At 34.5% G+C, this 27,690-nt stretch overlaps 2 protein-coding genes across 5 annotated transcripts in view; one reads left to right on the forward strand and one right to left on the reverse strand.

The window, feature by feature from the left end:
• LOC121378524 (target of Myb protein 1-like) overlaps nucleotides 1-13,361 on the reverse strand; it is a 41,964-nt gene extending 28,603 nt beyond the window's left edge. For 3 of the 4 annotated variants that reach the window (XM_041506733.1, XM_041506732.1, XM_041506731.1), the window contains exons 1-6: nucleotides 13,299-13,361; nucleotides 9,568-9,652; nucleotides 9,123-9,207; nucleotides 8,266-8,412; nucleotides 6,261-6,395; nucleotides 2,315-2,362 (exon numbers count right to left, since the gene is read on the reverse strand). In XM_041506733.1, coding sequence (XP_041362667.1) covers nucleotides 2,315-2,362; nucleotides 6,261-6,395; nucleotides 8,266-8,412; nucleotides 9,123-9,207; nucleotides 9,568-9,652; nucleotides 13,299-13,356 — 558 coding nt within the window. In that variant the 5' untranslated portion in view covers nucleotides 13,357-13,361. The remainder of the gene's footprint in view (nucleotides 1-2,314; nucleotides 2,363-6,260; nucleotides 6,396-8,265; nucleotides 8,413-9,122; nucleotides 9,208-9,567; nucleotides 9,653-13,298) is intronic. The other variant, XM_041506734.1, reaches the window with a different exon arrangement.
• Nucleotides 13,362-13,466: 105 nt separating this feature from the next.
• Nucleotides 13,467-26,284, forward strand: LOC121379074 (dynein regulatory complex subunit 3-like). The gene is made up of 11 exons (XM_041507537.1): nucleotides 13,467-13,586; nucleotides 14,425-14,629; nucleotides 16,037-16,153; nucleotides 16,773-16,942; nucleotides 17,401-17,547; nucleotides 18,822-18,941; nucleotides 19,422-19,534; nucleotides 20,418-20,592; nucleotides 21,963-22,091; nucleotides 23,305-23,502; nucleotides 25,378-26,284. The coding sequence occupies exons 2-11, from the start codon at nucleotides 14,470-14,472 to the stop codon at nucleotides 25,633-25,635; spliced, it is 1,587 nt and encodes a 528-aa protein (XP_041363471.1). The 5' UTR covers nucleotides 13,467-13,586; nucleotides 14,425-14,469; the 3' UTR covers nucleotides 25,636-26,284.
• The last annotated feature ends 1,406 nt before the right edge of the window (nucleotides 26,285-27,690 follow it).

A 27,690-nucleotide genomic window follows, 5' to 3' on the forward strand; every position in this document is an offset into this window, starting at 1 on the left:
ACATAAGGCTGGTAGTAACAGGGTTCGCAGCTCGGTACCAGCTCCCACCCAGAGCAAGTTTTAACGACTCACTAACCACTAACAACTAACCCACTGTCCTGGATAGACAGCAAGGTATGTACCCAGGACAGTGTGCTCGAACCGTAATTAGATAGAAGCATGAAAATAAGTTGAAATAAAATGAAATGACATCAGCAAGGGAAAATGTGGCGATTAAACAACATAAAAGTTGACAATCAAGATCGAATATTTCTATTAGTGTATATGAAAAGGTGACTTTAATACAAACTGACCAAGTGGGCAGAGCTTATTAACACGCTTAACAGAACAAAGTTGCAGGTGAAATTTATGCGACTTAAACATTGTTCCATGGGTATACATGTAGATAGAAAGATTATCATTCTAGGAATCGACTGATATAAGTTTATAGGTATACAGCAAAAATTTATAGTGAGTGGGGGTCTGTGTTTGATCACTTTGTCTATCGTCCTAGCATAGCAACCTCAACTCATTTTAATATTAAGAAATTAAGTAGTAAACACCCAGAAACTTGAACCAGGACCTGAATGCTTTTGTTTTTGTTTTACATTTATAAATGATTTTATAATGACCATGCAGACTGTATTTATAAAACAAATACTGGTATGAACCGGCTATGGCCCTTTCCAGTGAGCTCCTGTCAGGTTTACAAAAACAGTCCATTTTGTTCCGAGATATACATGTAGCGGTTATCAGGGAACAAAACAAGGTTGGCCTCTCCCTTTTAAAACTCCATAACACTCTAACAATTGGCTAAACAACATTGTTCAACCATGTCGAGTTTGACTGTCATAATCACTGTATGTCTTTCAATCGTTTTCTTTTTTCTTCACACTCGAAAGAAAGAAAGAAATATTTCATTTAACGACGCACTCAACACATTGTATTTACGGCTATATGGCATCAGACATATGGTTAAGGACCACACAGATACAGAGAGAGGAAACCCACTGTTACCACTTCATGGGCTACTCTTTTCGATTAGCAGCAAGGGATCTTTTATATGCACCATCCCACAAACAGGGTAGTACATATCACAACCTTTGATATACCAGTTGTGGTGCATTGGCTGGAATGAGAAATAGCCCAATGGGCCCACCGACGGGGATCGATCCCACACCGACCATGCATCAAGCGAACACTGTACCACTGGGCTACTTCTCACCCCCCTTCACACTAGAATGCATGTAAAAGACGAATCATGTGACTTTGTTTTATAATGGGCAGATAAGCCATGTCATGTTTTTTGCTAACTTTTAGTTTTAATAAAATTCAATCAGGTTTGTTAGATTGCAAAAATAACTTACATAAGGTAACTAAACATACACTGCATAAATATAGGCAAACACATGTCGAACATTTGTGGTATCCTTTAAGCCATATAAAAGACCATAAAAACCAAAACACAAATATATTCAGAATTCTTAACATGACAGCAACTTTTATTTTACCTGTTGAGGTAATGAAAACATGAGACTAACAGTAATACAGACACATGATTGAATAATGCAAGAAGTCCATAACAAAGTAAAAAATTGGCTAAACAGCACCATTAAATCATTGTCAAGTTCGATTGTCATAATCACCACATGTCTTTCAATCATTTTGCCCAGTTGGCTATTTCTCATTCCAGCCAGTGCACCACGACTGGTATATCAAAGGCTGTGGTATGTGCTACCCTGTCTGTGGGATGGTGCCTATAAAAGACCCCTTACCACTAATGGAAAATGTTTCCTCTCTAAGACTACATGTGTACATGTCAAAATGACCAAATGTTTGACAACCAATAGCCGATAATTAATAAATCTGTGCTCTAGTGGTGTTGTTAGACAAACCAAACTAACATATCGTTTCCTTTTTTCTCCACATTTGAGCGCATGCAAGACAAACCATGCGTCTTTGTTTTCCTCTGCTTACATTACAAGTCTCTTTATAATGGGCAGATAAGCCATGCTATATTTTACCAATTGTTTTTTCGCAAAATTTTAGTTTTAATAAAAATCAATAAATGAAGTTTGTTAGGTTGCAAAAGTAACTTACATAAGGTAAGTAAACAGACACTGAATAAATATAAGCAAACACATGCTAAACATTCATGGCATCCTTCGAGGCATGCCATATAAAAGACCATAAAAACCAAAAGAGAAATGTATTCATAACATGACAGCGACTTTCATTTTACAGTCACCTGTTGAAGTAAAGAAAACATAATACTAATACCAACACATGACTGAATAATGCAAGAAGTTGTCCACAGCAAAAACAATAAACTTACTCTGTGCTGAGGTGAAGGTCGGTTTTGTGCTTCAGTTCCGGGTACACTCTGAAAATTACATCATTAACAGTGCTAATCGACAACACAACAGTACCCTGGAAACGAGACAGTAACAGTACTATTCCGATACACCTAGAATAAATTAAACCCAGGACTTGCAACATTAATTTGAATCATCCACATATTAACAAGGAAGTTAGATATTAATTGTATGACCCAGAGAAAAACCTTTTGATAGAACCTGGGCTCCATTTACGAAGCGAATATAGCACTAAAATCGCCTTAATGGGGAGGTCAGAATGCAATTTTTGTATATATACCCACTGCACACAAAATAAAATTGTATTTAAGCCCAGTATGTATTGGAGGAGGAGGGAGGGTAAACGCAACAAACCCATCAAGCACACAATAATAATTAAAGTGCCTTCTCCTACCCATGGGATCAACTGTGGAAAAACTCAAATTTGTTAATATTTCGGTGTTACCCTCTTCATTCAAGCATACAGTCCTGGACTTAAAGGGTGCAAATTTAAGTACAAGAGAGACTTACGGGTGTTTTTGTACAGGTTTAAGATTCTTTCACATGATTTTTAATGAATGTCATAAGATCTGTATTAACAACCCCTGCAATTGCCCACGGTAATCGACAATGCCATGGAGGTTTTAGTTCTCACAGCACTTTTTTACCTTGGACTATTCAGGGTTTTTTTTTTCAATGGCATGTTTCTTTTGCCGTGGACATTTTCTTAATTGCAGGGGTTGATTAACATGTTTCACCCACAAAAATTTACATTACGATCAATGACAGGACATTACCACAACAAAGAAAACATTGTATCATTTGTCAAATACAACATATTAAAATGTACTGTTAGATATTGTATTTTTAATGCATGTAAAGCCATTAGAAGTTATGTGTGAAATAGAGAATAATACATGAGTGGCCGTTAGATACCATTTATCTTATAACAAGGTGCTTTAAAATAGATCTAATGAGCGAAAGTGGGTTGGATATGTTTTTAAATGAGTTGTAAAATAAGTGGTATCTAACGGACATGAATGTATTATTCCATTTCTTACATATCCTCAAAAATCAGCTTTTAAAAAAATTATGTTATTTACAGCCCTTGCGCTTGAAGCTAACTTAAGCGTCACAGACAAATGATTGTCAGGTTAACTATACTTCAAGGTGTAATCGATTTCGACAATGTAGTTTTTTCATTGGATGGTATGGCATTGGTGACCTGGTCATCACTTAGGAGCTGCCAGTCATATGTCTTGAAATTGTTTACAAATGCACTAGTGTAAACAAGTATGTGTTATAAAAAATAATGAATGATGTTCTCACCAACAGGTGTGTAAGAATGTTCTGTCATCGACTTTAGTATGTTGGATATTAAATCAAACATGAATTAAAAAATGGACACACTACTTTCTCTATTAATTAAGTTCTCACTGTATTAACTTCTATCCACTGAGCTTTCCAACGTGAAATATGTAATTTTGAACCTACATTATTCAAACAAAATTGTAAAAAAACAACTAACTCATTTAACACTATTTTGATGTCTGTCACAGTTTAGAGGACATATTTTTTTTAAACCCTATGATTACGATCCATGACTTCATTGTTTAGACAGTTTATTTTCACTTCCAATCAACGACAAGTAATCCATCCATCATCTACTTCAAAGTCTGTATTATCAGTTATTTTCGGCGAAAACATCCTTTACAAATCTTCAGTTTTCATTAAATAATAATGTCCAACATGTTTTAAAAGAATTAATTATGCAAACAGCGAGAAATCAAACCCATGTGCGCATTACCAGGGGTTTCCCTAGAGCAATAAGCTGACACGGCCCGTGCTCCCTTAGCCAGCCAAGTAAGCGCCTTCATGTCTAGTAAGCGCCTTAACTGCAGGACCGTGTCGGCTTAATTTGTAACATGTATACAAAACAATGGAGCTGTGATCCGTAACGTCATTCACCACACATTATCACACTTCCATTTGGTATCTCTGCAATTCTTTAGATGTTCACTTTGAGGTCCATTGATCGCACCGTTTTAATTGTCGGCGGGCTTGTGCTGGTCACGTGGTACAGGTGATCGGCTACTACTAATCCGCCAGATAACTGCTTGTTGTAATAATGTCTGTATGCTTGGGATTCCCGTGCCGAGCAATCAAGCTTCAAGGCCGATCAAAGAAGATGCCCATTGACAGAATCAACTGTACTATTTAACTCAATAAACAATAGGTGAAGCACTTTTTAATAGTACAGTTAAGTTGGCAATCAGTAATTTCTATCCTAACACCCCCTTCCCAAAACACACTGAAAACATCCAGGGCTCGCGCTATCGGTAACCAATTTAGCCATCGGCTAATTAAAAATTATTTTTACAAAAAAATGGCTAATAAAATTTGCAAGTGGCTAAAATTTTGGCTGAGCCATTTTCTATCTTCTGATGTGAACAAACGGTTACATAATCTATTCGACACCTCAATGTCATACATAATAATACCAAATATTCAATTAGCGTAATAGCGATATCGCGATCGGTAACGAGAAACGGTGTTATCCAGAATACAGCGTATGCCTTATGTTTGCTAATTTTAATAATCAAGGTTTAATTTTAACGGCATGCATTCGACATGTATGACAGCAATGTGACGGCGACTAAATTTCTGGAAGATATGTAACTTGCTATTTTAATTTTGTAAAGTCTTTGAACCATAGTAATAAAAACAAACCGACGGTGCATGTCAATTTGAATACACATGCCAGTTCAGGGCCGAAAGACATGTCGGCTATCCCAAGGGCTGAGTTCAGCCAGACCGAGCGGAAACAAAACTTTTGCTACACTGGTTTGTGCGCTTCACGTTAAACCAAATGGACACCAATCAAATAGTTCGCGAACGTTAGGAAGAACGTTCATTGGCTGAACTGAGGAAAGCTCTCGGCGTAATATACGTCACGCTTCAGAGTCAGCTGACACCCACGTGTCAAGAGATAGTGTTGCGGATATGAACAATACGATTACACAGGAGTAAATCTTGATGTAAATGTGTAGAAAAACAATAGTTGTTTGCATCAATGAATACCTAACTGCAGTTTCGTTATTTCCTTTGTCTTTGTTAATTTTGTACCTATGGTCGAGAGCACGCACTGAGATCGCGATCACGGGAAATGAACATGCAGTATTTATACAAATTGCAGTTAAAACGTACACTGAATTAGTTTACAATAATCATATTTGTTAGATAATGCTAGATATATATTTGTTAAACTGTGAGGTGACATTTAATAAGTTAGCTGGATTTTAAATATTTTATTTTTATTTTATTAACATTTTGGGGTGTTTTTGGTTGTTTTTTTATAAATGGAATATACTGTGAAGTCAGCATTCTTAGCTTAGGTATTTTACAAGCAGAAATCACAACAAGCATTTAACATGACGCTGAAATCAACAGCAACAACATGGCGCAAATTATGAAATTGATGGGGGTGGGGAATTGGTGGGTTTTTTAAAAAAAAAGGTTTTAACCCCCCCCCCCCCCCCCCAAAAAAAAAACACACCCCACAAATACAACCCCAACATGATTTGATGGATTGAAGGCAAACACTTAATTGTTTTCAACCCACTACCCCACTTCTTTTGGCTTGATTTTTGTGTTATAATGATGCTAAATATGTAAGCGCCTTTAAAAAAAATCCTGGGGAAAGGCCTGATTACATCATCAATATTATCTTCTAGTGTTCACAGAATCAAGACAGATAACTCCTGTGAATGTTGACAGCTGTGTTTACGACGATCAGTCGCGTATGACTGCAGTCAAGAATGGGGGGGAAAGAGGAAGCTACTATACTATTGAAGATTATGTATATCCATAATGGATTTGTTAAAATATAGTTGTTGGGTTTTTTACAAATGGAACTGTAAACATTACCCTAGCTGGTGTGTGAATTGGTGCCATGTGATCAAGATCCGTCATGGGGAATTCAATGCCCTTTGTTTTCAGTTCAGTGTAAACCTTTTCCACTTCTTTATATTCCGGTAATCCTTTAAATGCTTCAGCCCATGTCTGAAAGGGAAACAAGACCATATATAACAAACAAGCATTTTGACTACTGCTAAAGCAATACTTATCCCATACAGGGCCCATAAAATGTTTGTATCCCCTAAGTTCAAAGGTCATAACTCTGATGAAGATGGGAAAATCACAATAAAATTCAAACTTGATTTGTAACAGTGCATGCTAAGGATATACACAAAATTTCAGCTAATTGGATATCGAACTACACATCATACAATTGTGAAAGTTAATATTTCCTTTGTAATCAGAAAATAACAAATTATGTTAGAGAATGTATGTAATATATATTGTGTATGTTAATATGGTAAAATGTACTTTGTAAAATATCATGAAAAACTGAAGATTGTGAATATATATATATTTTTTTTTTTAACAGAAAATTCCCATTTGTATTATTGAGAACCTGTTTTAAGCTAAAATGTGCAATTGTTTTGTTTTATAGATTTAAAGATTCAGCAGAGTTTAAATAAAACAAGCATTTTGAGAGTACTGCTAAAGTAATACATGTCTCCTACCTGGCCCAACTTTTTTTGTATCTCCTAAATTCAAGGGACAGACTTCTGTGAAAAGTGGGTAAATCACCATGAAAGTTAAACTTGATCAGCAGCAGTACATGATAAAGATATATATAAGATTTCACCACAATATCTTCAGGCATAGCAAAACAAAAGTTCAGAAAACAAATTTCCATAGAGATCTCCTAAATTCAAGGGCCATAACTCTTGACAAAATGGATAAATTGACATGAAAGATAAACTGCATCTGTAACAGTATGTGATAAAGCTATACACAAAATTTCAGTTTAATATCTCTGAAAAAAGTCTGGAAAACAAATGTTCACATTTCCTATGTTCAAGGGCCATAACTCTGTCAACAAGAGTACCAGCGAGGTACATGATATGCCCATCAGGAATTTGATGGAAAACCATATCTATATTAATGAATATGTTACAGGTATGATTCAATTATAATTATGGAAATTTTTGCAATAGAATAGATGAACAGTTTGTTTTGGACCAACCACCATCCCAAGTTGTTCCTACATGTGAAGTTTGATGGTCCTAGATACATCTGTAGGCAAGATATGATCAGGACACAGATTTACTGTTATGTGCAGTAGACCATGAAAAGTAGGTCACAGTGACCTAGTAATAGAATGCGATATACCGCCATCCCAAGTTGTTCCTTGATGGTCCTGTATGCAAGATATGATCCGGACAAGGATTTACTGTTATGTGCAGTAGTCCGCGAAAAGTAGGTCACAGTGACCTAGTAATAATACATGACACACCGCCATCCCAAGTTGTTCCCATGTGTGAGGTTTTATGGTCCTAGATGCATCTGCATGCAAGATATGGTGCAGATAAGGATTTACTGTTATGTGCAGTAGACCATGAAAAGTAGGCCAGAGTGACCTAGTAATAGTATGCGACACACCGCCATCCAAAGTTGTTCCTACATGTGAGGTTTGATGGTCTTGTATACAAGATATAGTCTTGACAAGGATTTACTGTTATGTGCAGTAGACCGTGAAAAGTAGGTCACAGTGACCTAGTACTAGTATCCGATACACAGCCATCCAAAGTTGTTCCTACATGTGAGGTTTGATAGTCCTGTATGCATCTGTATGCAAGATATGGTCTGGACAAGAAAAAGTTAACAGATAGAGACAAATGGACAACGCCATACCATAATATGACCCATCATAGATGGGCATATAAAAATGGGTAAATCGACATGAAAGTCAAACTTGCTCTGTAACAGTACATGATAAAGCTACATACCGGTACGGGACTAATAACAACTTAATGTTCATATACTAGTAGATGGATGTATATGGATTCAGCATTTTAAATACCTGAATTAAGCTAAGGATTTTTTCCTGTACAATCTGTGGTGGGTCATTTTTTGGACCAATGATTTTGATTAGTTCATGAAGGAAGTCTTTATTCAAGACATGAACATGGAAACGCTGACCGCAGTTCTTAACACAGGTTTCCAGTTGCTGAAATAAGAACATTATAACCATTTCATCAATGAAACATGTAAAATGTCAACATCATATATTTGTTTTAACAATATTCCAATTAGGAATTAAACTTGATCCAAAATATTATTAGCAATTAATGATAGAAATAAGCAGAATTTTTCACTAGTCTACAAATCTACTTGTCCATCAATATTTTTACTTGTCCAAATAAGTAGTAAGTTTTATTAAAGAGCAACGACAATGTTTTTGATTGCTCCAAATGAAACAGCATTATACATTTTTACTTGTCCACTAGACAACCACTAAGGTATATTTTGCTTGCCCTAGCAGATTATCACTTGTCAGGACAAACTGATAAGTGCTTATTTGACACACTGCAATCTCTAATTGGATTTTTGCCCTAGTCCATCCAATGCCCCAAGCCTAGTATATACTAGGACATAATACATGTGCTGTCCTGTCTGTGGGAAAGTACATATAAAAGATCCCTTGATTCTAATGGGAAAATGTACTGGGTTTTCTCTAAAGACTGAGTATTTGAATTACCAAATGTCTGATATTCAATATCCCATAATTAATAAATCAATTTGCTCTAGAAGTGTTGTTAAACAAACTTTAACTGTAGTAAGTTTTTAAGAAAATTAGATTTCCATGCTAAGGAATTAATCAGAAAAAAATAAGTCAAAACAAATAAAAATACGGTAAGATTGTTCAACTAGTCTTACTGTGAGAGTGTACATAACAGCTGTGGAGTTCTTGCCAGCATTCTGCTGCAGACGTTTCCGGATGGCCTTGATAGCATCCTTGGGTCTATCAATGAAAATTAACATGCAGAAATACATGTATGTATACATGCTTTACAGCACACTCATATAAACAGTGCAAGTTTTAAAAAATACTTACTTTTATAAATAAAATACGCTTGCAAAACTATATGCTCCAATATTTTGACTTCATTAAGATTCAAACAAATTAAACAATGCATTTTTTGTTTATTGAAACAAACAAGAAAAATATCTACTTACATACACATGTACACTCAATTTACATGTATTTTGGAAGTGTTACTCAAATCAAGTTAGTGTTAAAAGGTAACCTAAATCTATGTATGTTAAAGGTAGACATTAAAGAACATTTAAGTGTACATCTAGTGAAATGAGAATGACTAACCCTTCATCAGTTTCATTTATGACATCACAAACTTCCATAAACAGAGCCCAGTTTTCTGACGGCTGCGTTCCATCTGTGGCTTTTTCTGTAAAAGTTAAAATATGTTTACATAAAAATACAATGTACGTGCAATGTATCGTGCAAGCACACAATTAGTTTGTCATGTCGTTGAAAACTAAGATCTATTAACAAAATATACTCAAATATAGTGTTATTTTGGTACAAAACTAAATGTGTTTTTATTTTCCACTGAGAAAAAACCTTTGAACATTTTCTTCCTTTTTTTTTAAATTATTGGTAAATATTGTTATCTGTTATAAAAAGTTTTACAAATTGCATAATTTATATATTAATGCAGGCATGATGCTATCTTGTGAAAATTGTGAAATACATGTATATACATGTAGTTAAATTTTTCTACCAAATAAGCAGTGCATGATCTAAAATATGTTTGTACATGTACAGTACTGGGTATGTATGTACAAAGTACACTATAATTTTTGTATATGTCTATAATAAATAAACACTTCAAAAATTGTACATAAAATATAGTCTCTCTCTCTCTTCTTACACAGATTTTTTTCTTTTGTGCATATGGGTGGATGTAAGTTGGTTTTTGTTTAAGAAACAATGTGATTAAGTACTGTAATTTGTTTGTAATTTATTAAAATGAATGAGGACTACCAACTTTATTGACATTTATTGACAATTCTAATAATTTTTAATTGTACACATAACAATATCTATTTTATACTTCACTTCCATCTCGAGATTAATTATTGAAAAACAAAATGAGTTTTAATTCACTATATTGGCAAATTCATGAATCTGAATAAGAAAATTTATGCTAAATTTGCTAAATCCTCAGATGCACAAATACATCATACACGACTGCATCATATAACATTTTTGTCACACTTAACAAAATACTTTTCCTTTTATTTAAAAATTAATATGAAAAATTATTACAAAATTGGAATTCTAAATTTATCCAAATATTTTTATTTGGGTTTTTTATCGTCCACGTCCCTAATCGTATTATGCTTAAAAATTCTACAGTTATACTTTTTTTTCTTGTGCACAGTTCATGCAATCAGCATCCACTTTGTTTAATCAGCTTGTCATTCATTTTAATCTTAATACAACCGTAATACAAAACTTTACAAAGCTCTAAAACCATTAATTTTACTTGATATTACCGATATCAGGTTCTCTTGACTCGTAGAAATTGTTTTAAAATGGAGGAAGATGAATTAAAATTTGATGTATGTTACATGACCTCATGCTAAATCATTTAATTTTTTATGATTTTCAAACTTTTTGCAATTTCATATTCAATTGCAGAATGTATGACACTACTTTAGTAAAAGGAAGACCATGCAGGACAACTGTAAATTAAATATGAGTGTCTAATTTGTCTTAATTAACAATAAAAATATGCTTTTAGAACATTTATATTTTACAAACTATTTACTGGTTTAAACATTGGCTAACTGTCAGCAAGTGTTGTCAGTGAGAACCAGAAACAAAGTTGTGAACTGACTGTTGTTGGTAAGTTTCGATTTTTTTAAAAATATGAATCAAATTATTCGTCTGTCATAAATATTTAGAAACCAGGAATTTATTGAGGATTTTAGAACATACAAAATTATCTTGAATTTTCAGTGCCACTTCCTTTTGGGAAGTGGTCTATGTTCGGACCCACAGAACGCCTGAATAAATCCCTGGAAACATATAATTTTGTGCATGTAATGATAACAAAAACAAAAAGCAAACACAGAATTGCACCAACATAAAGACGAAGGTGAAGGTTGACCTACTTCTAAGTCAACCAGTGTTATTAAAATTTCACCTCCAGTGTAAAGGGAATATGTTCCTACTATATTTGCGTGACTACAGATTAAAAAAGGTTTGGGTTTTTTTTTCAATGCATGCTTTAAATCATATTACTGTAAATCATGAAAATAATGCATGATCATATTATTGCGTTGGGACAGATACACACTGTAATGCACATTTTCATTAATCCATCTGGCAAATACAACTTTTAAAGATCACACTGCAAAATAAAAAATTATGAGTTGTTTTCACAGATTTAACCTTACATGTAGTTTTAGCTCACATCAATTAAACAATTAGCAGAACTTTGGCATTAGTTTTAACCAGTGGAAGCAAGCCATTTGTGTTAGTCGGTAGTAATTTCCTGTATTTCTTATGCAGAGCACTACAGAAATGACAAGGTGTACAGCTAACATCATACATACATCTAACTATTATCAACAACACTAATTAATGCACTGTTCATTTCGCTTGTCCAGAATACATTTCTTTTATGTTTGTGTTCATTACATGATTACTTTCTAATAAAATAAAATAACACTTTAATTCTAACAGATACACTTTTTTTGGGGGGGGGGGGGGGGGGGGGGGGGGGGGTTCTAGACCTGGTGACATAGGTTAAAAATATAACTGTGTCAACTAATTATTTTGCTGATACTTCAGACACATTTTTTGCACACAATTAATATCTTGCTCGCATTAATTCCATGATTCACAGAATGTTTAAAGTCAAAGACATTTTTCTATTTACAAGAAGGATATCACTTTTACTTACTAAGGTCTATGACAGTCACTTTTCACAACATTGTTTTGGCTTCTTACACAATAAATATAGGATATCTTACCGTAATTTCATTTGAAATCGATATTTCATAAAAGGTACAATTTTTTAATCACAAGATTTTCTTCAAACACATTCAGGTGCATTAGTAATGTTCAAACAAAACATTTTCAATAACAATTTTGCATTGGAATTTTTCCAGCATTCTTAAAAAGAAAACATAATGTACCCAGTCTATGGTTAGGCTATTGTAAGGAGATGCAAAGTGACGTCACTGGAATACTGACTTCATTCAAATTCAAAATTAGTTATATTATTACAATAAAAACTGGTCTACTAACCTTGACCCCTGTCAATTTTTTACAATAAGCAGACAACACTGTTTACAGGTCGGTATTTTTTTATTTTTCATAATTCTGGGCAAAATATTAATTTTAAGTTTTAAAAGATGAAAAAAAATAAAAAGTACCTTTTGTCAAATATATCATATAAATAATTACGGTTGGATATGATTTATTTATTGTGTACGAAGCCAAAACAAGGGTCCAAATCTTAAAAGGAATTTGTTTTAAGTTCAGGTTGTTTATTTTTGACATGAACTGACTGGAATGTATTTGATTTGATGTAGTATAATGGCAAATTGTAATTAATTTCTTTCATATACACAGTAGGCCCTACCTGTGTTTTATTACCTGAATGTAATTTGGGACACTGAGTGACTGAGTCACAGACTCACTGATACAGTGATACACTGATAGTCTGATGTTATAAAACTTATTTATTATTATTATTAATCCAATTCCAAAACTGGCGCCTCTAAGCCAGTACATAAGCAACAGTAACATTAATTCAAATGGTTATTTCATATACCATAATAAATACATTTTTAAAAAGTCACGATAAACAACAAAACAAGACAGGCTGACTAAAATAGATAAAATGTCAGCGATGTTGATGTTGTAACTTGTGCCCGTTTGCCATGTTCACGTTTTATTATCGTCAGAAAATATGACATATAGTGTAAGCAATGCAGTGTCATTGTTTTCAACGTAAATAACATGCATTGATTTCTAAATAAAAGTATAATTTGCACAAAAATATTCTTACACACCTATAAGTTGACCCACTGTTGTTGATAATGGATTTCCGTGTCCAAAGAAGGTCGCCATTTTTACCTCGATTTATTACGTCACTTCCGTAATGCCTTGAACTTTCGGTAATGTTCGTTAATATACGAACATTGCCGAAATCAAATAAATACGGAAGTACTAGTTTCCATATCAACAAGACGCCATTAATGGTCATGTTAAAGTAATTAGAAGTGGTGTCAAAATACGCAATTATGTTAATTTCATAACGATTATGCAATTTATTATTTAAAACCTGTCTGCTGTCAGAGGTTAGTAATATTACACTTCATTTTAACTGACACATTTTCTATAATTATGACTACGGATACGATACCTATTATCAGACACTGTAATTTCGATAGGGTCCTAAAATCGGACCAATTTTACTTGTATACAAAACAAATAGATAATGTAATGCAATTGTTAAAAAAAGAAGGAAAAAAAATAAAACCAAACCAATACTTGTGACAATGTGTTGTATTTAACAATATTGTCAATAGTATAGCTAGAAAAATTTTCAGCCTGCAGGCAAATATTGTCGAGTGTGGAAGTATTCATGTATCGCGTTTCACTTGAGACAAAAGTAAGGCATACAAAATTTGGGTAATTTTCAAACAAGCTGATTTTGTAAAAAAAAGTTAATTGTAAATGAGGATTTTTGAAAGCTGTGATAAACAAAATTTCCATTAAAAAAAAGTAATTGAATTTGGGAATTTGTTTAAGTATTCTGCCCAAATCATAAAATGATATATTGTCAGGGTTAGCTCTGTAGATATTTTGATTATTTTGCCACCGTGCCCATCCCATAGGGTGAAATTATCTTTGTCTCAGGATACTTGATACTTTAATAAGTTGCTTTCAAGCTCCTCTAAAAGGAAACATTTTTCTTGGTGCCCTTCCAACTTGCCTTGGTTCCCAATTTGTTTTTATTAAACTGAAGACAACACCTGAAGTGCCCCCCCCACCCCCCCCCCCCCCCCCCCCCCCAAAAAAAAGATTTTAAAAAAGAAAGAAATTAACACTGGACCACCTATACAGAACTTGGTTAATGTACTTTAATTAGAAAATAATTGTTTTTAAAACAAATATTAAATTATGTCTTTTCAGAACTTTTTTTTAAGAGCTTGTCGTTGATTTATCAGAACTGTCAAAATGAGTCGACTGTATGACACTGTGGAGCCCTCTGTGATTGATGAGGAAATGCTCCAGGCGGCAGTTGAGGAACAAGGACCCAAAGATGAAGCAGGAAAGATAGCCAAAATGGAAGGAATTGATTTTGTAGAGGTGACATCACTGAGGCTTGACTTTAAAAGTAAGCATAAATGAAGTGTTTTGTGGATATATTGCTTTAACCTTCTGACTACTGCAGGCCCCTGCACGTGCTGTAACCTCACCGTGGTGCAGGGGTGTAACATTCTCTTTGAGAATGGCCAATACAGCACAAATTGAAGTTTAGAGTAAAATTCGGTGTCCGTAAAATTCTGAGATATTTGTATTTGTATTTTTGCACAGTTCTTTACACTGTTTTTGTTTAAAACTTGAATTTTTATATTGATGTTGATCATCACTTTATTTATTTGCATTACCATAGTTTGACACCCAATAGCCGATGTATTTTTCGTGCTGGGGTGTCGTTAAACATTCATTCATTCATTCTGACTACTGCAGGCGAGATATCTCACCTGACATCACACAACCCAACACACTGTATACTGCATGCAGTGTATTGACTAATTCATATTTTCCACCATTTTTGCACATGTTACTGATTGGAAATAATAAAACAGGAAATAGATTTGATCGAGACTTAAAAGGTATTTCTGCTTGTTAACAATGACGGAACATCGCAATCAGTTTGTGGCATTGATAACTGATTGTCATAGCTAATTTGATAATAAATTTTACCAACAACTTGATAATAAATTTTACCAAATTTTACCAACAACAAAAATCAGGAAATACTGGGATATGAATCATAGTTCATTTCAAAAAAGGTTGTAGTCAGTACAGCAGAGTGATTGGGAATAATGGCTGTAAATACTGGATGCCTGGCCACAAATGCACAGAAGAAAATGCGACTTATACATTTTTTGCAATATTTTAAACAATATTTAATATAGCTACTCTGAAATTTCATTAAAATGAGAGAAAAAACACTAAAACAATATTTACTCTTTCACACATGCATATTATTTTATTTACATATAAAATTCTAAACTGAAAATATGTCAGTAAAAGCTAAAAGCGTGTACCCCCATAACATGTTTTTTGTCCAAATTTAATCCAGTAGTGAGAATGTTAAGGGCATTGGTGAAAATTTATTATATTACAAGTGTTAATTTTTGGCACCTACACCTGCTGCTTACTTACAAATTATACACCTCACTGGTTTTAGTACATTTAGCTGTCTTCTTACTTGTACCAACTTCCTATTTTCAAATTTAATGAAAAGACTGATGAATGTTAGGTATAAATCACTTTTGTTCCCATGTCTTAGCTTCCTGTAATTTTTTAATAAGTGTATCACAGTTGTTTTGTTACCTTGTATCTTGTATCTTAGCTTAATTATGTCTGCAGTAATTATTATATTTTTTATTAGCCATCCCAGGCTTTTGGGCAATTAACATGAAGAACCTGAATCCAATTTTATACGGTTAAAGATGTCTTGTTTTGCTACATTATGCATACATGATATTGTGTTATTAATTTTTATTTTCAGATATTTTGAAGATAGATAATTTATGGGAATTTACAAGTCTGGTAAAACTGCAGCTAGATAATAACATTATTGAGAAGATTGAAGGTTTAGATCTACTGGTCAACATTGTTTGGCTTGGTAAGCCTGTTGTAAATTGTTTTTATATACTAGTCAGTTTTAGGAAGCTGGCAAAATATTTGCATAAATAAGTAGGCTACATTGGAAAAAGTTTCATTTTAAAAATCTTTCAACTAAAAAATTTCAAAGCAGGTTTATTTTTTATAATTAAATGTACTGGTAGTTAAAACTCATAAACATACATGGAACTGGGAATGTCAATCATTCCAGCTGTCAAAATATAAAATTTCGAGAATATGAATGGAATAGATGTAAATGAAACATTATAATTATATTAAAACTACTTTTTATATAATGTTTTACAAATGTAAGAAAGCAAAAATATATAAATTTTAAGAAGGCTCAGTCTTATAAGGATATTTATAATTCTTAGTCTTATGTTTGCTACCACAATAAATAGGATTTAATTTGTCATAATATTATTAACGACCAAATAAAAAACCCTGATACTTGTAATATGTCACTTTGTGGTACTAACTCATAGCTTTTTTCTGTAAATCATATATTTATTATTATATATTTATTTTTACATTGGAAGAATTAATTGCTATTCAAATACGGTTTCAAATTTTATTAGACATTTCATTTAAAAGCCATTTTTATTTCCTATTGTTTTTAGATTTATCATTCAACAACATTGAGGCCATTCAGGGTTTGGACAAGCTGACGAAGTTGGAGGACCTCACTCTGTATAACAACCGGATCTCTTGTGTGGAGAACATGGATTTGCTGGTCAACCTTCACATCTTCTCTGTTGGCAACAACAACCTCAAAGAACTCGAAAAGGATGTACGTTTTTAGAACAGTAATTTGATTAAATACAGTCAACATTTTTATTGAATCATTGCTTCATTTTATTTTCTCCTGTTATGATTCAGGAACAATTTCCTTGCCACACACATATATGCTGCGGTTGGCCTTACAGAACGAAAAAACAACAACATTTGTTAAGACTGGTTCATGTTATGTCAAGTTGTGGAGAGCAAAAAATAACAGCAGATCTTTTACTGTTGTCATATCTTTGAAAAAAAAAAGAAATGATGTTGCCAATATTCAAAATTTGTATTATGATTATTTATATGATGTATGATTTTTAGCAATATCAGTACACACATAATTTGTTTTGTCTGCATTTAAGACTTAAACACATCTGAAATAAACATGCAAGTATCACCTTTTGTAAATTCAGTCTGTGTTATTTGTTATGGTTGTATCTGTTTATACCATTTTGTTTTATTGCCCACTAGTTGGGCTATCTGCGGAGGTTCAAGAAGCTGAAGACGCTGAACATGAGTGGCAATCAGTTTGAGGAGATGGAGTTATACAAGATGAAAGTTATTGCTTATCTACCCAACCTCGAATTTCTCGACTATCGGCTCATTGATGAACAGTCCGTGAGTATCTCTTCATTTAGGGCTGTATCAGAATCTTTTCTAATGTTATACTTTGAACCCTTCAAAACCAGACCCTTTGTAAACCAGAATTCTCTTAAAACCGGACAATTTTCAGTCCTTTATAAAAAAAAATCAATACAGAATAGAATATCTCTAGACCCTATACCACTGGATATGCACATATAAGGGGATTAGGGTTGAGACCAGAAGATTTAACATTTATTTAATGATAGGCCTACCATAGCATTATGTTTAACCAGCAGCTAATGGGGATGCTTGTCTGAGAGGTTCCTGTGTCCAATTAGCAGTTAGGGATCTTTTATGAACATTCCAGCCTGATATTAGCATTTTAAACCAGTATGATAATCAGGCATTAACAAAGACAACTTCTTGATGAATTCAGTCCTTTCATTGGTTTGTTTTCATTTAATTTCATGTTTCAGAGCATATTATTCAGTGTTCAAAATAAACACTTGTCCATTTGTCCTGACAAGGGAAAATGTGCCCAGACAAGCACAATGTACCTCAATTGTTGTCTCATGGACAAGTAAAAATGTTCAGTGCAGTTTCATTTTGAGTCATCAAATTATCATCTTTGTACTTGAATAAAACAAATTATTTAGTTGGACATGTGAAAAAGTTGGTCAGTGTTTCTGCCAGAAAGAAATTTTTGGGTATGGCACTATGGAACTGAATATTTACAATGTGTGTGCTGAATGCAACCACAGTCAGCAGAAAGAAAGTGGGTTAATTTTAGGGTTAGGGTTAAGAAAATCATAGAGTAATGATAAAGAGTTATTAATTTTGTCAAAAAGTTAATTAAAAAAACAAAATATCTGCAAAAATATTTGAGTATGGCACCATACCCCTTTTTCCCTCTGGCAGAAACCCTGTTGGTAAAGAAGTAGGTTTGTAGACATACTTGTTTGGTGGACTAGTGAAAAATTCTGCTTATTTCTATCACTGTTATTAGCACAGTACGGTACTGTGTTAATTGTATTATTATGTACAAAAATACAAATAGTGTTAATCTACAGTTGGTGACAGTGTGAAACCATTTTAAATTCTAACATGATGCTAGCCTTATGAATGAAATGCTGTGTATCTTTTAATAATATATATATATATATTTTTATATATGTATACAGAGGAATGCTGCATATGAGAAATATCAATTAATAATATGTATATATTTTTATATATTTATACAGAGGAATGCCGCATATGAGAAATATCAATTAATAATATGTATATTTTTTTATATATGTATATAGAGGAATGCCGCATATGAGAAATATCAATTAGGCATGGAAGAACGCCTGGATAATGATAGAAAAGACGAAGCGCGCATGCAAAGACAACAGAGAGAGTCTAAGGAACTTGAACTGCACAAGGTAAACTTTTCATTGTTCATGATACTACAAACAGCAGGTGTATGCAGGAAATTGTATAGGAGGATCCCCGTCAGTGGGCCCATTGGGCTATTTTTCGCTCCAGCCAGTGCACCACAACTGGTATATCAAAGGCCATGGTATGTGCTATCCTGTCTGTGGGATGATGCATATAAAAGATACCTTGCTGCTAATTGAAAAAGAGTAGCCCATGGCTTGGTAGCAGCTGGGTTTCCTCTCTCGTTATCTGTGTGGTTCTTAACCCATATAACCATAGATAAAATGTGTTGAACATGTCATTAAATAAAACATTTCTTTCTTTTCTTTTTTGGCATATGATTAAATCCAACCCCATGATTAAATTGTATCATTATTGCTGGGCTCAAAATCTTGTGAACATTCACAGCATTACTCATTAGTGATCTTGGTTTTCCTTTCTGTCCGTATCTATACTTTCTTCTTCTGTTTTTTTCTCCCCTGCAGGCTGCCTATGTGGAGCATTTGAATGATTCCAGCCTCTTTGACAGCATGTATGCCGAGGATTCTGAAGGACAGAAGCTCAACACAATGCCTCAGGTTAAAGAGATGGTTGACGAATATCCTTTTCATGTATTTGTCGAGTTTGATGTTAATGAAATATTGTTTAAAAATAAGTGGGTCAGACTAGTGCACATGTTTAGTACAATAGAAAGCTGGTAGATGACAGTTTTTAAGCTGGAAGCAATATAATTTGCTTCAATGGCGTGTTGCAAGTGTACGTGCCACACTCCTATATATTTTAATAAATTTATTGGAAATGAATTCAAAAACATGAATGAATGAAATGGATGGATAAACGGATATATGGATGGATGGACTGACGAATGGACGGACGGACTGATGAATGGATGGACTAACTGATGGATGAATAGATGGAATGGGATGGGGAGGGAGGGATTACCAACACCCCTTTTTGACCAAACCATTTGTTATTGGATGAACGAATGGTTAATTTATTTCAGTTTAAAAATGTTATAATGTTATACAAAATCAGTGTACATAGCTGTAGAAAATACATTTCTTTTCAGCTTAACCTGACCTCTGACCTCTGTTAAAACTATTATTAAAAAAAAAAAAAAAGGTTTTAAAGGTCTATGGATTTTTTCAGTATTAAAGGTGCAGACCTTAGCTTCAGCCCGTAAAAAGTGACACTAAATTTAGTTAGTCTACAAACCTGCAACACACATTTGGATATGGTTATAACAGAGAGAAGCTATATAAAGTCTGTGATGTTTAAACGGGGAAATACCGTCAAAAACAACTAGAGCTTGTCTCCTTAACCATTACTTCTTAGACAAACATGCATTTTTAAAAACTAGGGTATGTCACTTTAATATCTTGTTTATGTGCACTCAAACTACATTCGTTGTTATTGTTGTAATGTGTTAAATGCACTGCATCTTTACCATAAATGTATGTGGAACCTTAACACACGTTTACTTTTGAAAAGAAGTTTAATGCTGTGTGTGTGGAAATCTTTAAATACGGTCTAAAAGAGAACGACAAGAGAAAGGAAGAGGTCAGTAGTTTCTGGGAGTGTGTGGAGGAGGCCAAGTCAGAAAACAAGACCACTGGTATGAAGATGATCGACACGTTTATGGACGAAAAGAAGAAGGTACGGTGTTGTCGGAATAAGGAAGGAAATGGTTTATTTAAGGACGCACTCAACACATTTTATTTACGGTTATATGGCGTCGGACATATGGTTAAGGACCACACAGATATTGAGAGAGGAAACCCACTGTTGCCACTACATGGCCTACTCTTTTCGATTAGCAACAAGGGATCTTTTATATGCACCATCCCACAGACAGGATAGCACATACCATGGCCTTTGATGTACCAGTCGTGGTGCACTGGCTGGAGCGAGAAATAGCCCAATGGGCCCACTGACGGGGATCGATCTCAAACCGACCACGCATCAAGCGAGTGCTTTACCACTGGGTTACGTCCCGCCCCTTTGTCGGAATAAAGCAGGATTTCAATAAATTTGTTTCCTCTTGATACATGTTTGTGAGGCCAGTGAAGAAATTACTGCATGAGCAGGAGCGCTATACAGAAGTTATGAAACAAGTATGGGAATTCTTTTATTCCCGAGCGAGGGATATGAATCAATTCCCAGACAAGTTTCACAAATTTCATATAGCACACCTACTAATTTTATATAATTTATTTATTAGACACAAATTGTGATTTAAAACAAACTTTTTATATGATTGTAATCGCTTCACAATCAATGTTAACATTCAGCGATGTCAATTACAGTTACATGGATATTATATTAATTTCAGAAACTGCGACTGTCACTTGCTTGCAGCTGCTATATCGACTTGTGACATCATAAATATGCCATAACAATTTCAATATATTGGTATGACCTGTGCCATAAAGATAGCATGCAAAAATATATTTATGTAACCATTTATTGCACACCATATGGTTAATAAAAATAAATATTGACCTTACTCTGGTTTCACTACTAGATAGTTCACTTCCAGGTCAGGGTTCATTCATTGTGGTACATGTTGTGGTTCACATAATTACTTCTAGTAACCAAGGAAGAATTAAAATGATTTGAGGGGCAATTTAACATGGATTTCAATGGTAGATAGCATCTGAAATGGTTTTATTGAATCTATATGGTTATTACAGTAATATAGGATTGGCAATTGGATACCTCTTCACTAAAAAATATATCAAGCTTTTACATTGTTGTTTTTAAAACTGGCAATATTCAGAAAAATTAATTGTTATATCTTTGCTTTTAGTCACACCATGAAGAGTAATTTTCATACTAAAACTTAACAAGGAAATATTTTGTTTGTTTGTGATTTTTAACATCACAGGAATGTATTGAATCATGCTTTAATTTACTTTGTTTAATTTTTAAAACTACAATGATCATTTCATATAGCTCTGTAATGGGTTTTTTAAAAATATTTTATTGGCCATTTGAAATGCAGTGTTTCATTCATGTATTTGTAGGTGTTTGAGCAGATCTTGCACTTGTCGGAAACGACTCTGGAGTCTGTGTTAAATGTCTATCAACAGAAGATCTCGGACCTGTGGGACAATCTGATGGGATTGGAGCTACAATTGGTGGACCAGCTAGAGGTAGAGTGATTAGAGGCACACAAATTAAATGTAATTACAGACAGAGGCTCCCCTTCATAGTCCATTCCTTGACGTGGCGAGGGGGCTTGTATGTCTCAGTGGCCCAGAGAGCTATGCCAGCAGGAGCTTTAGCTTCTGTTAGGGGACACCCAAGCTGGACTGGTCAATGGGTAGAGGCTAGACTGATATGGAATAAGGGTGAGGTAACCCTAACAGGAACCTCGAATGCTGAAGTCAGAGGTATTGGGCCGCACGGCGCACTCTAATAGACGACAATACCATGCATTAACAGCTATTATGACTACAGAGGCCAGAATTTAACAGCATATGTCATTTCATGTACAGTTTATTTTCATGCTTATAACCAATTACGGTTCAGACACTGTCCCGAGCACACACATCAGCTATCTGGGCCATCTGTCCTGGACACAGAGGGTTAGTTGTTAGTGGTTAGTGAGAGAGAAGTCGGTGTAGTGGCTGTACACCTACCCACTGAGGTGTTAAACTCACTCTCTGGGTAGGAGCTGGTACTGGGATACGAACCCAGTACCTACCAGCCAATGGCTTAACCGTTATAGTTTAGTGTGAAATATTTATATTTATTCTGTTTAGGGGAGTGGGAGAGGATAAGAGCAGAATAACATATGGTTATTTCGACACTTGGTCAAGAGAGAGGAAACCTGCTATTATAGACTTTCCCATACTGACAGGGTAATTTTAGATGTACTAATCATGGGGCACTGGTTGGAAAGGGATGAACCCAGTCCATCAAGGGCAAATCGATCCTTCAACCCATCATAACTCAGGCTAGAACTTAAACACTTAGCTACATCCTTTTCCCACCACTCATAAACACAGGAAGGCCAAACACAATCTATACCCTCTGTGAAAGTGGAGACCAAATTATAGATCATACAGAGGTGAAAGTTTCAAAATTTATTCGTAATTCCAGACTTTTAATTTGTCTGTACAGTATTTCCGAGTTTTGCACTATTTGTAAAAGAAATTCCATATTCTCCATCCAAAACTTACAATATAGTTTCATCTGATGCTCCGCATATATTCTGAATGGGGGCCACAATTTTAGCCCATTCTGCAACCGTAACCCTTGTCTGATCTAGGTAACCAACTACCAATATTAAAATTTCTTGATTTTTTTTTTCGTAGCCCACTTTCATCTCTAGATCATATAAGTTTTTCATGTTACTTTCAGGAAGTGATCAAGGACTTTGAGAGGAACATGCAGGACTTGGTATCAAGCTTCATCGAGAACGTGCAGGGATATTTGACCCAGTGTCGTGACCTTGAGAACCTCCACCACGAGAGCATGATGGAGATGGCCATCATAACTCTGGAGAAGGTCATCAAAAATGAGGTCGACGAAAAGGAAGTGCCAGAAGATATCAGAATTGTAAGATCATGGTTCATGAAAATGTACTAAACACAAAGACCTGACCGTATGCAAATATATACATGTATGGAGTGGGTGGCAGTATGCAAATATATACATGTATGGAGTGGGTGGCAGTATGCAAATATATACATGTATGGAGTGGGTGGCAGTATGCAACTATATACTTGTATGGTATGGGTGGCAGTATGCAAATATATACATGTATGGAGTGAGTGGGCTCAGGTAACGAAATAATTAGAGAACAGTGGCATAAGTGTACGGGCCCAGTGGCATAGCGTGGGTTGCCAGCGCCCGGGGCAAGGCAAGTATTGCGCCCCCTAACCAGTGGACCATTAGCACTCGCCGAGTCCCTTCCACCAGTCCAGAATTTTGCGCCCAGGACAACCACCCTGGTGGCCCCACCCATGCTACACCATTGTACAGGCTCCCATTTTTGCAGGGGGACAGGCCGATTTTTGCAGGGGGACAGGCCGATTTTTGCCCGAATTAAACAAAAATGCCCAAATCTAATTAACAACATCTATTCATATTTGCATTACTTCCAAACAGCTATATAGAGTTTCAAATTAATTACTACCCATTTTTACAACTAATATTATGGGTAGAACGATGGAAATACATGGTGAAAAGGCTTCAGCTGAAGCCAGCTCATTTTGCCTTAATATCTCTATTTTTTTGGCCCAAATTTGAGGTTTTGTTCCAGCACTGGGAGGGCAGCTGCTCCCTCTGACTCAAACCCTTATGATCAGGAGGTTACCACATGTGAAGAAAATTGAGAATCGTACTTCGTCCTCCACAAAACAAATTTTTATCAACTGTGTGCTGTTTAAATATAATTCACACACACAAGTATCATTATGAGAACAGTGATATGAATGAATAGCAAAGTATCAGCATTTTATAAAGGAATGATTATGTGAATTGTAAACTTGATCAACTTTTGGTTACTAGTCCTGTAATTTATGGTAACCTGTATGGGGTTACAAGCACTGGTTATTTCGATGTCTGTGGCATATCATACACAAATCAGGTTTTCTGTCAGAGGGTAAAACGGGTATGGCACTATACCGAAATTATTTTGCAAATTTGTTTTTTTTAATCTTTTGACAAAATTAATGACTCTTAACATTACTGTACGATTTTGTTAACTCTGACACTAAACTTAACCAATTTTTTTTTTTTTTTTTTTTGGGGGGGGGGGGAGGCTCCCAACACCCCCTGTTGATTGTGGTTGCACTCAATTCCATAGCTCCATAGCGCTATACCCAAAAATTTATTTCTGGCAGAAACACTGTAAAGACTAAAAGTGTACGTTTTGAACGGACTTAAAAGGAATTGAATTTGAGGTGATGCTTGAAACAGTGTTTGAATTTAGCAAATATTAATTTTTTGCTCTAAAGAAAAAAAAAAAGTCAGAAAGTTATGTTTAAAATGATTGAATTCAGAAAAAAATATAGTTGAGAAATGTAGATCTTTAAAATGTCGGAAATGTGCTTTAAAATTCTCTGAATTTTTTTTTTCTTTGCACGTGTATGAACTCTGCAGCATGTATGTAAAGTTCATAGGAGTGGCACATGTATGAACTCTGCAGCATGTATGTAAAGTTCGTAGGAGTGGCACATGTATGAACTCTGCAGCATGTATGTAAAGTTGGTAGGAGTGGCACATGTATGAACTCTGCAGTATAAGCTGGTGGGAGTAGGACATCTATGAACTCTGCAGTATGTATGTAAAGCTGGTGGGAGATCTATGAACTCTGCAGTATGTATGTAAAGTTGGTAGGAGAGGCACATGTATGTTGGTGGGAGTGGGATTCTGGGTGTTTTCTTCATCATCCAATATCATATTAATTTAACTATTTAAATTTTCCAGCTGTTTGTGGATAAAGACACCATTAACAATGCAGTGACCTCTTCCCACGATGTGCACCTTTTAAAAATAGACAACAAGGAAGATGACATAGTGACGCGGGTCAACCAGTGGCTGAAAAACATGATTGAGAAAATCCATGAGGAGGAGGAAATCCGCCGCAACCGGATGAGGGTGGCTGAGATCAACCATCTCATTGATCACCTGCGCGAGGAGATCGACCTCCTGGATCTAGGTGCAGGTGCAGGCGGACAGTACTGATTCGGACATGTCTTTTAAAAAATATATTAAATGGAACACTGACAAAAGATTTTAGTTTTTGTGTGTCCAGTGACAATGAAGCCAAAAGGGTGAAAGGAAACAAAATTGTAATGACACAGAAGCAGGACATATAACACACTTTAACAGGTCTGCCACTGAATATTGATGATGATGATGATGATGACAAAATTTAAAAAGACAAGAAACTTACATACAGATATTCAAATGAAATGTTAAACATTTAATCAGTATTGGCTGTTCTGGTCTTACTATCACGTAAAAAGATGATAATGTAAAATCATATGCCTAAACAATATGACAATATAATTAATGTTTTATGAATTTGTGAAAAAAAAAGTCTTTTAAAGTTTCAAATACCATTTTGAAAAACAAATTCAAATTCGAAATTACTCTTTTGTTCTAAATGCTTGGATTGGTCGAACTGACATCATGTGACTAAAAGTAGTACATGTATATCAGAACTGATAAGCAAAGACTACTTCATGCTACTGCTCCATTCATATGGTGGTTATAGTGATCCTGTGTGGTACACTTCAATGAACATCAGAAATGTTCTTATAATGTCAGTATTTTCAACAAGATGGTTTTAGTGGGAAGAGAGACTATCCTGAGTTCGTTGCCATTCTAACATTTTTTCCGACTCAGCAGTTTTAACAATTAAACCTACATTATGTATTATTATAAAATATATTTTCTTGTTTAGAATATTAGCATATATATGATCAAAAGGTTGCAGCTCAAACTTAATTTAATTTCTTAATAAATATTTTTTCATATGTATGAAATTGGTCCACTACAAAAACAAGAACAGACAGAAACACCTTGTATCTATAGACACTGTTAATTCTAAACAATAAAATATACTTTATTTTTAATTTTAGTAATTGAAAAGGCTCTTTAAGTCAAACATGTTATAATGGCAGCAAACTCCAGACAGTTTGTTTTAAGTTAGACATAAATAAAAACAACCCTCAGAAACAGATTTTTATATGTATATATTATGTATGTTGAAAATTATTTTATGCATACATACTGTACATTTTCTTTTCATCATGTAAATATATTTTGTGAACACCCATTAAACAGTATTTATTACATGTAAACAATTGTTGATTATTTTTAGTGTCCGTTGCTAGTACCACAAAGTAATGGGGTCAGTTTCAACCAGTGAAACTGCTTTCCTGTTTCTTCCAATATTTTTCAACCGACTTGTTAAAAACCATATATTGTTGGTCTTTTTCTTCTTCTTTTTTTATAAAGGACACTCGGTAAATGACTGAATGAGCCTTTAAAAGGGATTAAATTTCAGTGTGAAACTTATTTCAAGGCTAATAAAAAATGGTGTGTTTCCGGTAACCCGACTGACTATAATTTTGACTGCCAACTCAAAACATTTCGGCAAACTTTTTTGTTTTTTACATTTTGAAATATTTAATTTCTAATGAATTATGAATAAAATTTTAAAACCTAAAAAAAATACCTATTCTACTCAAAATTTTGTGACATGTTACTGGAAACACATTTTTTTCCTTTGTTTGGCCTTAAAGGGACACACCCTAGTTACAGTTATTTCTTAACCATTACGGCGTTTTTCGCTATTAAACCCCATTTTTCACAAATAAAATTGCATTTCACTTACATTTTATTATTTAGAATATACATTTCCATTCACCTGAAGTGCTTTTTGGTAATCCTGATGTTTGTAAAACCATGAAATGCATTTTTTCACAAGACGTGCTATCGAGAAAAAACCATTAAGCAAGCGAGGTCCAATCTATTTTTAGAGGGAATCTTCCTGTGTAAACGTCACAGATGTTGGTATACCACGTGACCGTTATCATTTTGGTTCGGTTTGTTTTCTCGTGCACAGTTCGCGCAATCAACATCCGATTTTTTGTTGTTCATTTGTGAGATTTTTCTTCACAATTCGTGAACATTTTCAGTAACAATAAAGTTCAGACAAGTAAGTGTCTCAATACAAAACGTTACAAACCCTTAAAACCAATAATTTTGCTAAGTCGTACGATATCTGGA

The sequence above is a fragment of the Gigantopelta aegis genome, chromosome 8 (assembly GCF_016097555.1).
Source record: "Gigantopelta aegis isolate Gae_Host chromosome 8, Gae_host_genome, whole genome shotgun sequence".
Taxonomy (NCBI): Eukaryota; Metazoa; Mollusca; class Gastropoda; order Neomphalida; family Peltospiridae; genus Gigantopelta; species Gigantopelta aegis.

What these genes read in the sequence shown, in the direction of transcription:
- LOC121379074 (XM_041507537.1), top strand. Translation starts at nt 14,470, where the DNA reads ATGAGTCGACTGTATGACACTGTGGAGCCCTCTGTGATTGATGAGGAA. An exon ending in ACTGAGGCTTGACTTTAAAA is followed by an intron (nt 14,630 to 16,036) that starts GTAAGCATAAAT and finishes TTTTATTTTCAG; the next exon opens with ATATTTTGAAGATAGATAAT. An exon ending in GGTCAACATTGTTTGGCTTG is followed by an intron (nt 16,154 to 16,772) that starts GTAAGCCTGTTG and finishes TATTGTTTTTAG; the next exon opens with ATTTATCATTCAACAACATT.